Here is a 13,068-nt window from a genome sequence, read left to right on the forward strand (position 1 = left end):
CACACACACACACACACACACACACACACACACACACACACACACACACACACACACACACCTGCTCATCAGAACCACACTCATACACATCTATAATCTGATGGCGCAGCAACTCAGGGGTCAACTCAGGGGTCAGGGTTTTGCCCAAGGACATGGGACTGCAGGGCCAGGGATTGAACCACCAACCAGGTTTTCACCTGTTAAACCTGAATAAAATTAAAGAATCAATGAATACATTTATCACAAGAACTCCAAACACTAACATTTAGAACATTGCCTCTCATTTTGGGTGATTTTGGTTTACTTGTCATTCTTTGCTATTTCTTCTAAATGAATGCTGCAGTGTCATTGTAGCTTCTCATTTCTGAGAAAATGCAAAAGAGGAACTCTTAACACTGAAAATAAGGGCATGGTGCCAGGTTGCAGGCATGACAACGGTCTCAGGCTCCTCTATAAAAACGAGCCTTCCTCCTGACTGTCTTCACTGCTGCAACACCTCGCCTCCTGACTCAGGACCACGGCTTCAGAGGTCTCATCCAACATCTTCCTCCACCCAAAAAGGTAAGTTACACCACGAAGGAACGCCACACATTATGTTGTTATATGTGAGGACTTTGTATACGAGATATTTCAGAGTAAAATGACAGTAAAGTTGTATAAGATTGAACGAGGGTTAAAGGAGCTCGTTGCTATTCATGAGCTCGCCCGGTTGCATGGGGTAAAGGATGCTGATAGCAGGGCTGTAGTACTCGAGTCCGGTCTTGGACTCGAGTCCAGGCTCAAGACCGTTTTTCCATGGTCTCGGACTCGCTAGTATTTGGACTCGGACTTGTCTCGGTCTCGGCCAGATGTGGTTTTTAGTCTTGACTGAGTCCAGGTGTCTTTATTACGTTGATAATAATATTAGAGGGAAAATGATTGTCTTGATACTGACATGCATTAGACCTTTTTTCTGTCCTGGACTCGGTCTTGACTCGGACTCAAACCTTTTTGGACTCTGTATGTAGTATTATAATTCTTTTATCTTTTTAGGCGTGACATGGTACGACCTGTCCAGGGACAGCAGATGTAAAAATAGCCTTTTTTGGCTTATTCTGGCACATTTTTGGACGCAAACCTTTTTGGACTCGGTCTTGTCTTGGACTCGACAAGTCCTGGTCTTGGACTCGACTAAGATGGTCTTAACTACAGCCCTGGCTGTCATTGACTAGCTGTTAGCCAATCAGAGTCAAGCAGCTCAGCTCGTTGAATGTTAACGAGAACTGGCCCAAACTGAGCTGAGTCTTCCTGCAGGATTTCTATCAGGACTGCCCAATAAACTGCAATAGTATCGAAATCGCAATATGGAGTAATGGAGCAATATCCAAATCGAAGGGTAGCGCAAGATTGTGAATGCAAAACGTGTGTCAAACCACTCTGAATTCTGTATGTCGGCCTACAAATCGTATCCTAGTAATTGCGATTAATCGCTGAATTTCTATAGTTAAACGTGATAAATCGCACATTTTATCACATGATTAAAATTCTATTTTCTATTCTGTTGCATTTCAGAACTGTTTTTAAGTAAATATTAACAATGGAAAGCTATTCTTACCAGTCTATTTTGACTGGGAATCGAATGAATGCAAAGAAAGTTACTTTATGAACTTGACTTTAAGCTTTGTATCCGTTTATTAATTATTTACTGTGAACAAAAAACAATTGTGAATCTGTCATTATTGCACAATTCCTCCAGGTACTTTACTAAAAAAACTAAAAATCCTGATCCTTACCACAGTCAACATTGTGTTTAGTAACTCCTGAATCATTTTGATTACCAAATGGTGTCCGGCAGTGAGACGGGTCAGAACATGCCAACCGTGGTCGTCTTGAGACCCGAGTCTTCTACGGTGCTCTCAGGTCTGCAGTTAGTTGCCCCCCATTTTGCAAGAGCTGTAGTCATTTTTGGGGGATTTGGTTTCAAGTAGAACTCAAATACTGCTTTTCCTGAGTGGGCAGCATCAACCAGAGTACCTTTAGTCAGCTCGTAGCTGGTAGCTGAAGCTCAACGTGCTTCGGTGATATTTTAATTCGACTTTACATAATGTGCACCACACTAAGTGCAACCTGCACAAATGGTATATTTACATTTTAAGCAGTTGCACATTTTTGTTTTCCCATCCTGTATATATTCAAATATTTGTTCTTTTATTTTATTCCTATTATTATTATTTCATGCAAATTGTATGTGTGTATACTTGTCCTAGTACAGAGAACCCTCGTTTATCACGGGGTTACGTTCCAAGAAGAACCCGTGATAGGCGAAATCCGTGAAGTAGTAACCTTTTTTTTTTTATTTACAGTTATGATCCGATAAAATTCTCCATAATACGTTGAAACCAAAGAACGAAACCCCTTTTACAGGCCCAAGCATCTGTTTAAAAAAATAAATTACTGTAGAAACGTGTTTTTACAAATAACTACTGTACTGTAAAATAATAATTTTATTCATCAATACGAACTGAAGGCTTCAAATGTCGGGGATCAGCACATTATACGCAATTATACACAACGCACGATGCAAATCCGTGAAGCAGCGACACCGTGAAAGGTGAACCGCGATATAGCGACGGTTCACTGTATTTCATTTATATTTATATTCTGTGACTGTGGGACTGAGTTTGCTGCTCCAACACTGTAATTTCCCATTTTTCTTGGGATTAATAAGTATCTATCTATCTATCTATCTATCTACCTATCCATCTATCTATCTATCTATCTATCTATCTATCTACCTATCCATCTATCTATCTATCTATCTATCTATCTATCTATCTATCTATCTATCTATCTACCTATCCATCTATCTATCTATCTATCTATCTATCTATCTATCTACCTATCCATCTATCTATCTATCTGTATCTTAATATGTTTGAAAAGCTAGAGCAGATCATAATATAAATAAACAAAAAATGTCACAACCCTTATTTTGTCTTCCCGTCGACCATGGAACTTTTTTGTTTTATTGGGTCAATATTTGTCACTTTTATCCAGTTTTTTTGCCACGTTATCAACTTCTTTCTGCACCTTTTGACATTTTTGTGGGAGTTTTCTTGTCCTTTTTGAAGCCTTTTCTGACATTTTTTCTCTCACTGTTTTCAACGGCCTTTTATTGTCTTTTATTTGAATTCTATAAGAATTGAATAAAACACCCACAATTAATGAAAGTAACGAACTGATCATTTATTTAACTTTTAAATTAACTATATTTATTTACTTACTTAACTATCTATCTACCTATCATATAGCTTTTGAAATAAAAAGCGACATTCAGAATCGTGTTGCTGCTGTCTTTCTGCATCACGCCTGCTGTCACTCCCCCATGTTGAGGGAGCTTTTGTAAAAAAAATATGTTTTTTGTACGTTTGTTGCAATGAAGTTGCAGAAGACAGAGAAAGTTGCAAAAAAAAGTTGCAATTTCTCTTCAGATAGTTCTTAAAAAATAAAGAGGAAACCTGTTTTGAGGAGAATTAAATGACTCTGGGCTGAGTTTTCCTAACCTTACCGAGAAGGCTCAGCAGGCTGCAAATGAAAATGGCTGCTGGATTTAAGTCAAAAAATAACAATTTATTGAATTTATCAAATTTGAACATGTTGCTTGTTGATCTCTACTGATTGTTAGTTACATTGTTATCCTGCCTGGGACATTCATACGGTTTAATAAAGTACTTATTGGAGTTTAACCTATCGTTGCACTTACAATAACAACCATAACTGTCCTCAATTTAGGTCATCCTGTGCTGTGCCTGTGTGTGTGTGTGTGTGTGTGTGTGTGTGTGTGTGTGTGTGTGTGTGTGTGTGTGTGTGTGTGTGTGTGTGTGTGTGTGTGTGTGTGTGTGTGTGTGTGTGTGTGTGTGTACGCCTCAGTCATGGGGGGAACTGAGCAGCCCCGCCCGCTGCAGAGAGCCGACAGCAGCGAGAAATCCTTCCAGCGTACATTGATGTTAAAATGTTACCGGTTGGCAGGGCAGTCTGACGTGTTTTGGGCCTTTCGCTGTACGTTTTGGTGAATGTGACATATTGATTAAAATCATTTTAATTTCTTTCAATGAGAAAATGAGAATAATGATTAAAAACCAATCATTCCCTCCAATATCGTGAATCATATCACTCAAAATAATTTGATATTTTCCTCATATCGTGCAGCCCTACTTTCTATACCACAATAAAATGACTTGTAACGAGGTAACCACGGCATTTTTTCTCCACCAAGGTTTTTCCAGATGTCATGGTAGAACTTAACCACAAAGTAATGAAATTTGTGTGGGATGGCTCCTTTAATTCAAACTCACATTAACATTCTCCTTTGCACCAGCAGGTGGGATTAAAGCATCGACAGTTCCTGTACGGGGACACTAAAGCATGCAGTGTGTGGGATCCTGAACGCACCGCTGGTGATATGGCCAGATTAATTATAATCAACCTGTATAAGAATGTCTTCCCAATAGTCATTCAACAAATTACTTAATTCATTAAATGTTCGGCTCTGAATAATAAGTGTAATAAGACTGCATTAGGGGGAAAAAAATTGTTTTTTATTTGCTTGCAATATCGTGTAAAACAATTATTTTTTGTGACTGCCTCAGGAATATCAAGGTCGGGGTTCTTAAACCCTGAGACCCCAAATTAAGATGTAGTCCTGGATGTCTGAGAGACCCAAAGCTCATGGACACCCTATTTAACCACCCTAAAATGATGGTAATAATAAACAATATTGGGCTAAAATGTTAAAATAAAATAATAACATTTATAGAACCTCAGTATTTCTTCTCAAGTTTCCCAAACCTGGATTCAAACTAACACTACCCATTAGTGGCGGAGGTAGTAGCGGACTGACTTTAAGAGAAAAGGAAAAACAACACTGTTGTGTAATCGCACCTGAATGACTTTCTTCGCGGGCACTTTGCATGTCCTTATGTTGTGTTTGTACTTTTGTATTTCTGTAAGCGCGCCTTGTCCATGACAAAGGATTTCCCCTTGCGCAGGGTTCTCCCGGTGATGATGAGGCGCTTTGGGCAGCACCTAATGAATTTAACTAATGGACTTCTCTCAGATCTAATGACTGTAGTTGGACTTTGAACTTTGGAAGCTTTGTCTTAAAAAGTAAACGTAACGTGGATGGTTCCCTACATAAATGATCAGTTTGCTACTTTCATTAATTGTGGGTGTTTCATTCAATTTTTTAGCATTTGAAGAAAAAAAAGACGATAAAAGAATGTTGAAAAATGTGAAAAAAATGTTGGAAAAGGTTTCAAAAAGACAAGAAAACTCAAAAAAGTTGTCAAAAAGCGCAGAAGAAAGTTGATAAAAGTGACAAATGCTGACCCAGAAAAACAAAAAGTTGCATGGTTGACGGGAAGACAACACAGGGGTTAACATTTTATGAGTGTTATTTATGATCTGCTCTAGCTTTTCAAACATATTAAGACACAGATGTGGTGATAATAACAGTTCACAATGATGTGAAATCAAACACAAAACTACCACAAAGAGATGCAACCCGACTGCAAAGAGACGTTAAATGACCAAAAAGATGCACAACATGACTACAAAGAGACACTAAAGAAATCCACAAAAAAACACAAAACCTATGGGGAAAGTGAGTTTTTCATAACTAAAAAAGACCTAAAAATGTAAAATATTCTTCCTTCTTTCTTTCAAGTCTTCCACACACTGAGGGAAATCCCTGCCCTTGTGGACAAGTAACTTCCACCTGATGTGAATAAAGCAATCTTTTTAGTTTTTCTGTTTTTTAGAAACAAACCCTGTAGGCAGCGATACTGAAGGTGACCAGTGTTCTCTCAGAAAAACCCATGAGCAATTTGAACATAAGCTTGCAGAAATGTGAAGATTTATAAAGAAAATATATATTTATTACATTGTGTATTTCCTATATGTGTCTCTAGATCCTCTGGATGAATGCTCTGTGTTGGCTTTTCGTTTTTTTCATAATTGTAAATAATTAATTCTCAGATCGAAGTGAAGAATGTTATCATAGCATGTTAACAGGCAGGTTTGGGTGTTATCCTTCACTCTGACCAAACTGATTCTCACACAGCAAGGGTTTTATGTTTTTAGTGTTATTTCCTTTGAAAATGGCTTAATTTGGTCCAAGAGGTAAAGTCTTACCTGCATAAAACCAGTGTTTTAAAAGCCTTTCAGTGACTTCATTTTGACACGTTTATGTCAAAGTTAACATTCTTATTTCATAACATGTGCGAAAACATTTCACTTTCATGTTGATAACTATTAATAACCTGCTCTGTGTGCAGATGGCTGGCCTGTGCTGGATGGTTGTGGTGCTGGTCTTCAGCCTGTCTGCTGGACACACCGAGGCTATGGATCTGAATGAGGTCCAAAGAATTGTAGAGTACTTACTAAACAAGTGAGTCACATTGTTTTTGCTAGTTGTTGGAAGCACAGAAAAGTTCAGAATTGTTTTAAACAGTTATTGATGAATAAATTTGATGTAAGTCACCACAACGTTTCAACAACAGACGAAGACTGAAATCTGTTTTAATAGTAATAACATTAACTCAGATATTGAAATCTCGTTCCCTGGGAGGGGCCGTTTATGTTAGGGGCGGCTGTGGCTCAGTGGTAGAGCGGTTGCCTGCCAATCCGAAAGTTGGTGGTTCGATCCCTGCCCCTGCAGTCATTGTCGAAGTGTCCTTGGACAAGACACTGAACCCCAAGTTGCCCCCGGTGCTGCGCATCGAGTGTGAATGTGTGTGAGTGTTTATCTGATGAGCAGGTGTGTAGATGTGTGTGAGTGTGTATCTGATGAGCAGGTGTGTAGATGTGTGTGAGTGTGTTTCTGATGAGCAGGTGTGTAGATGTGTGTGAGTGTGTATCTGATGAGCAGGTGTGTAGGTGTGTGAGTGTGTATCTGATGAGCAGGTGTGTAGCTGTGTGTGAGTGTGTATCTGATGAGCAGGTGTGTAGATGTGTGTGAGTGTGTATCTGATGAGCAGGTGTGTAGATGTGTGTGAGTGTATCTGATGAGCAGGTGTGTAGATGTGTGTGAGTGTGTATCTGATGAGCAGGTGTGTAGATGTGTGTATCTGATGAGCAGGTGTGTAGATGTGTGTATCTGATGAGCAGGTGGCACCTTGTACGGCAGCCTCGGCCACAGTGTATGAATGTGTGTGAATGGTGAATGTTTCCTGTATGATGTTAAAGCGCTTTGAGTAGTTGTTAAGACTAGAAAAGATATATAAATACAGCACATTTACATGTTCATGAATCATTTTAACATTTGAGTGATTGCATTATGGAAGAGGTTCCAGCTATAATTACTGTTGTATAAAATGGAGCTTTTAAATGCAATGACTCATCCATCAATCAATCCACGTGCCACGTATGTACTTAATAATTCAGTTTGTTTGAAAATAAAGAATTTCAAAGAAAGATAAGTTTCTTAAGTTTCTTAAGAAAGATAAGAGACTTATCTCCATGCATCAAACGTTGGATCTGTACTCATACCCTGGCAAAAGCTAACTCTTTGTGTCTGTTTTCTTTTGACAGGTACTCAAAAGACAGTAAAAACAATGACAACAAATTACAGTTCAGTCTGGCTGTAAACATCCCAGAGAACCAGGACCTGACAAAGCTCCAGGAACTCTTCAACGCTGACGATGCTGACACTGTGAAAAAGGCCATTAAACGGAAAGTGTACACAAGCAACAATATGGTTGCAGCAATGCCTTTAAAAAAAAAAGATGATCATGCAGAGGCACGAGTACTAGACAACATACAATCTTTAGCTGTGGGTAGTGCGGGTAAGAGTCTGGTCTTCTATTCTTACCTTTCTCCATGTGTCAGAATGTGTGCAAACCCAAACAATGACAAAAATATCTTATCCAAGATAAATGGTAGAATTTCCACAGGCCAATGGGGGGAAACAATTTTTGTGTTTTCCACAGTATCCCAAACGTACAAAGATCAAAATAACAAAGAGCAAACATGTTCTGAAGAAGAAATTAGAGACGCCCTTAAGGAACTTGGAAAAACTAGCTTGAATTACAACATATTCCGTTGTGACTACCCAATCAACCGTCAATTCCAATGCATCAACTGCTTCCACGGTAAAGAACCTGTTGAAGGTTGTGTTAAAAAAGAATTCATAAATGTGTAAAACCCAGCAGGGGCTGTGGTCGAGTTGCCATGGAGTAGAGGAGATCTGGGGACAACTGTTTTAGGCCCAACTGATGGGAAACAACCCAAAACACAACTGGATCCTCCTGAAATTACATTTAAAGAAATTGATTGCTGCATGCCTAACGATGCGCTTTCGCCTTTAATCTACAGTACAAGCTAAATAAAGCGACACGCTGCGGACACAGACACATTTCAGAAGTCTTCTTTAGTTCGTTAACTAACATTTTCCTGCACACAGGGTTTTAAGTGATTGTTTACCTTAACACGGACTGATTTTTGTAATTATTCCGTTTAACTGTTATGGATTACATGAATCATGTCCTTGTTCTCCATCCTCGTGTAAATCAGACTGAATCCTCTGATGTTCTGCTCTTTCTGATTAAAGCTTAGCTCAGCATCCACTCTGGTCTGTCTCTGTGTTATTTGGGAACTCCTGCACAACAACCCTGTTATCTGATAAACGGGTTGATCACTGTAAGTTCAACATACTTTACTAACAGTACTACTTCATTACTCAGGAACTCACATCTAAAGGGAGGAGAACTGCTACACAGGTGTAGATGATATAAAGGATTATTGTGGAGGATGTAAGCTGTGTAGCTGTGGTTCTGTGTGGAGGCTATAGGCCTCGGTATGGATGGCGTGGTGTTCTCAACGCGTAGGTTAACGATCTTGAGTCCAGGCATTGATTGTCTTTGGGTGGTGTTCCCGTTTATTATAACGGTAGAAAAAGAATCAGTTTACATAAAATAGTACTTTACCTAGTGCTGATTAATAAAATGTTGCGGCGTGTTCACGGCTACGGTAAGAACCGTGTGTTCCCCGCCATCCACACCTTCCCTCATTAATTACCCCACCTGTAAATACACCTTATTCCCAGTGACGTACCACACCCAGTGCAATACTCCACCAAGTGGCTAAAATACATATCTAAGTTAACCTAACCAAATAAGGTGGATGCAAATGGGAGGTGTCTTTGTTGGACTACACAACTAGGGTGGGTCAGGGTTTGGATTTTAACAATCTGGTTCGATTCCGGTTCTTACCGATTCTCTGAGAGGTGGAGTTGAAACAGGTCACATGCTTATTTTAACAAATGAGAGGAAAGTTTCTATTTTGATCCAGTGGTGGTTAGTAGTATTAACGGGCTTTTTCAATGGAAACATAGCCACACTAAATGTAAAAGGGCTTTATTTATATATCTTTTCTAGTCTTAACAACTACTCAAAGCACTTTTACATCATACAGGAACCAGTCAACATTCACACACATTCATACACTGTGGCCGAGGCTGCCGTACAAGGTGTCACCTGCTCATCAGATACACACTCACACACATCTACACACCTGCTCATCAGATACACACATCTACACACCTGCTCATCAGATACACACTCACACACATCTACACACCTGCTCATCAGATAAACACTCACACACATTCACAGCATCGAGGTTCAGCGTCTCGCCCAAGGACATGGGACTGCAGGGCCAGGGATTGAACCACCATATGTCCAATTGGCAGGCAACCGCTCTCCCACTGAGGCACAGTGCTGCTTACTGGGCTCCAAGGCTGTAGCACAACAAGCGCCCGGCCTCTATACGGGAAACAACAGTTGTGCACGTTAAACAGGGAAGCGATGATCGGCTCCTCTAAACGATTCCACTGGAATCCTAATTATTGAGATGATTCCCAGTAGGAATCGGTTCTTGATGTCCAATCCTATAAACAACATTACAGTAAAACGTGCAGCACGATGCCACTGTATAGCACATCCTTTCATATACATTTATTATACAGCAAAGTTAAAAGTAACATTACATTACAATGTAAACGGGCCTGACTCAGTTTAAAAACTGGTTTTCAGCAGGTTCCTGTTCTGCAGGAACATAAAACCTGTTGTGGTGGGGGCGGAAGGAGGACCCAAACGCAGTGTACCAGGTAGGAAGGCAACAGGGGTTTATTGGGGAAAACAAGGCAGCAACAGATTCCAAAAACATCAAAACACAAGGAGCCAGGGAAAAACCAAAAACCGAAGCACAAGGGCTGGAAACTCACAGGGGAAGGTAAACAGGCAAAAATATCACGGGGAAGTCTTACTAGAGCTGGAACGGGGAAGAGGTGACGACACGCTGGAGAACAAAAGGATCTAACAAGAGGCAAAGGAAACACTGGGGTTAAATACATGAGGTAACGAGGTAATTGGGATCAGATGAGACAACAGGTGAATCACGTTAGGGCAGGGCTGGACAATCAGACAAACAAAGTAAAGCTAGACTACACAAGACAGGACAAGACAGGAAACTGACTACCAAAATAAAGCAGAATGCACAACAAACACACAGGGAACATAAGAAAGAATCTAAGACACCAGACCAGGGACAAAGCAGGGACAAAAACCCAGGGAAGGCCAAACAGGAAAAATACCCCAACAAAAACCCCAAACCATAACAAAACCTAGTTACAGCACGTTGGGACAGACATTTGTACGGGACGTTGATATGGACTACACAAATTCAGACAACTAACACAACAATACACTAAGATATTTATACAAGACGTCAGCTGGGCTAGACAAGTATGGACAGTACAAACATGAGCAATACACCAAACAAATAGAGCCGACCAACGTATCGGCGGCACGATGTTATCAGCTGATAGAAGGCCTTTCCTGAACCGTTATCTCTGGGTCCATCTGAGATTATACAAGAAATATTAAGATGGGACCACTAAGGTCTATATAAAGAGACTTCAGATACAGTATTAGGGGACCACTAAGGTCTATATAAAGAGACTTCAGATACAGTATTAGGGGACCACTAAGGTCTATATAAAAGAGACTTCAGATACAGTATTAGGGGACCACTAAGGTCTATAAAAAAGAGACTTCAGATACAGTATTAGGGGACCACTAAGGTCTATATAAAAGAGACTTCAGATACAGTATTAGGGGACCACTAAGGTCTATATAAAAGAGACTTCAGATACAGTATTAGGTACCACTAAGGTCTATATAAAAGAGACTTCAGATACAGTATTAGGGGACCACTAAGGTCTATATAAAGAGACTTCAGATACAGTATTAGGGACCACTAAGGTCTATATAATAGGGACTTCAGATCCAGTATTAGGGACCACTAAGGTCTATATAAAAGAGACTTCAGATACAGTATTAGGGGCCACTAAGGTCTATATAAAAGCATCCAAAGACCACCATGTCATGCGACCTTTAAATGTGAAGGGGACGATTAAAAAAGAGAAACTGGATCTGTGCCTTCTCCCAGAATAACAACTGAATTCATGTCTTGCTGCTCAACCAGACTCTAATTAACATGGAGTCCCAGTCCCTGTCCCAATAATCATATATGTGATGTTTAAGGCCTGCTGGCAGACATCGATGGCGCATAAAGAGCCTTTTTTCCACGTCCACTAACGTGGTGCAGTCAGAACAACCTTGAGGCCAACACGCTCAAGACTGTGGAGGTGATCGTGGACTTCAGGAAGAGACCCCTCACTCTTCCCCCCCCATCACCATACTCAACAGTCCTGTGTCTGCTGAGGAATCCTTCAGGTTTCTGGGATCCACTATATCCCAGGACCTGACCTACATGACTTATACACATCAAGAGTCAGGAAACGGGCAGGAACCATCACTGCAGACCCATCTCACCCCGGACATTACCTGTTCCAGCTTCTGCCCTCTGGGGGGCGCTGCAGAGCCCTGTACGCCAAAACCAACCGATTCAGGAACAGTTTCTACCCACAAGCCATCTCTCTGATGAACAGCTGACTTCTGACCCACAGAGTCAGGTTCAGTTCTGGTCCATAACCCAGTAACACTGTCTCTACAGCACCTGTCCACTGGTTCCACTTATTATTCCACCTATTTAGTATTTATTCATCATTCTCATATCTTACATCTCACTTATTATCTATTATTTATTCATCATTCTCATTTCCTATTTCATAATGTTCACACTGTTCACATTGTAATATAATAACATAATACTATTTATCCCAGTATCTTTGCACTACGTTCCACATCTAAATAATTGTATTGATCTCTTCATTGCACTCATGCCTCTATATAGTTTCTTCTTCATTGCACTCATGCCTCTATATAGTTTCTGTTTGGAGTATGTACATATTGTGTATATGTTAGTGTGTATATATTGTTTTTATTGTTTTTTGTGTGTAAGCACAGTGTGAGCAACGATGCTCCAAAGAAAAAATCCTCGTATGTGTCCTCATACCTGGCAAATAAAGCTGGTTCTGGTTCTGGTTCTGGTTCTGATCCTGATCAAATTGCGCTCTAGTAACGTCTGTGCTCCAGGTAGCCTTGTCATTTGCAAGGCTACTTTTACTTTTATACTTCAAGTACATTTCCAAGCTTGTACTTTCTTACTTTTACTTTTAGTAAATAAGTTAAATCAGTACTTCTACTTTTACCAGAGTATTTTTTCAACACAAGTATCAGTAATTCTACTTGATGTACTTTTGCCATCTCTGTTATCTCTTATCTCTCTCAACAGACGGAGAGGGCAAGATGAAAACCAGCAGATTTCAGAGTGAGGTGAGTCTAGTCTGGCCCACAAAGCAGAAGTCTCCATCTTGTCTCCATCTCTCGATGACTAAGCTATGAGCTCGGAGACATCATTTTACTCTTTTTATTCCCTTATTGTATACGAAACACTTTCACTTAAAATGTAACGGTGATTTTGTCTGTCTATGTTTAACCTTTGGGTCGTTCTTTGGGTGTTTTTCCTTTTTGAATAAAATTAAAGAATCAATGAATGAATTCATCACAAGAATTCACAACACTAACGTTTTGAACATTGCTGTTCATTTTGGGTTACCTGGCAGAG

The 13,068-nt window shown here is 40.0% G+C and overlaps 1 protein-coding gene across 1 annotated transcript; it reads left to right on the plus strand.

Annotated features, from left to right (window-relative positions):
• Nucleotides 1-470: 470 nt before the first annotated feature.
• On the plus strand, nt 471-8,508 carry LOC117934627. Its single transcript, XM_034856455.1, has 3 exons — nt 471-561; nt 6,315-6,427; nt 7,570-8,508. The coding sequence occupies exons 2-3, from the start codon at nt 6,315-6,317 to the stop codon at nt 8,177-8,179; spliced, it is 723 nt and encodes a 240-aa protein (XP_034712346.1). The 5' UTR covers nt 471-561; the 3' UTR covers nt 8,180-8,508.
• Nucleotides 8,509-13,068: the final 4,560 nt, after the last annotated feature.

This window comes from Etheostoma cragini, chromosome 2 (assembly GCF_013103735.1).
Source record: "Etheostoma cragini isolate CJK2018 chromosome 2, CSU_Ecrag_1.0, whole genome shotgun sequence".
Classification (NCBI taxonomy): Eukaryota; Metazoa; Chordata; class Actinopteri; order Perciformes; family Percidae; genus Etheostoma; species Etheostoma cragini.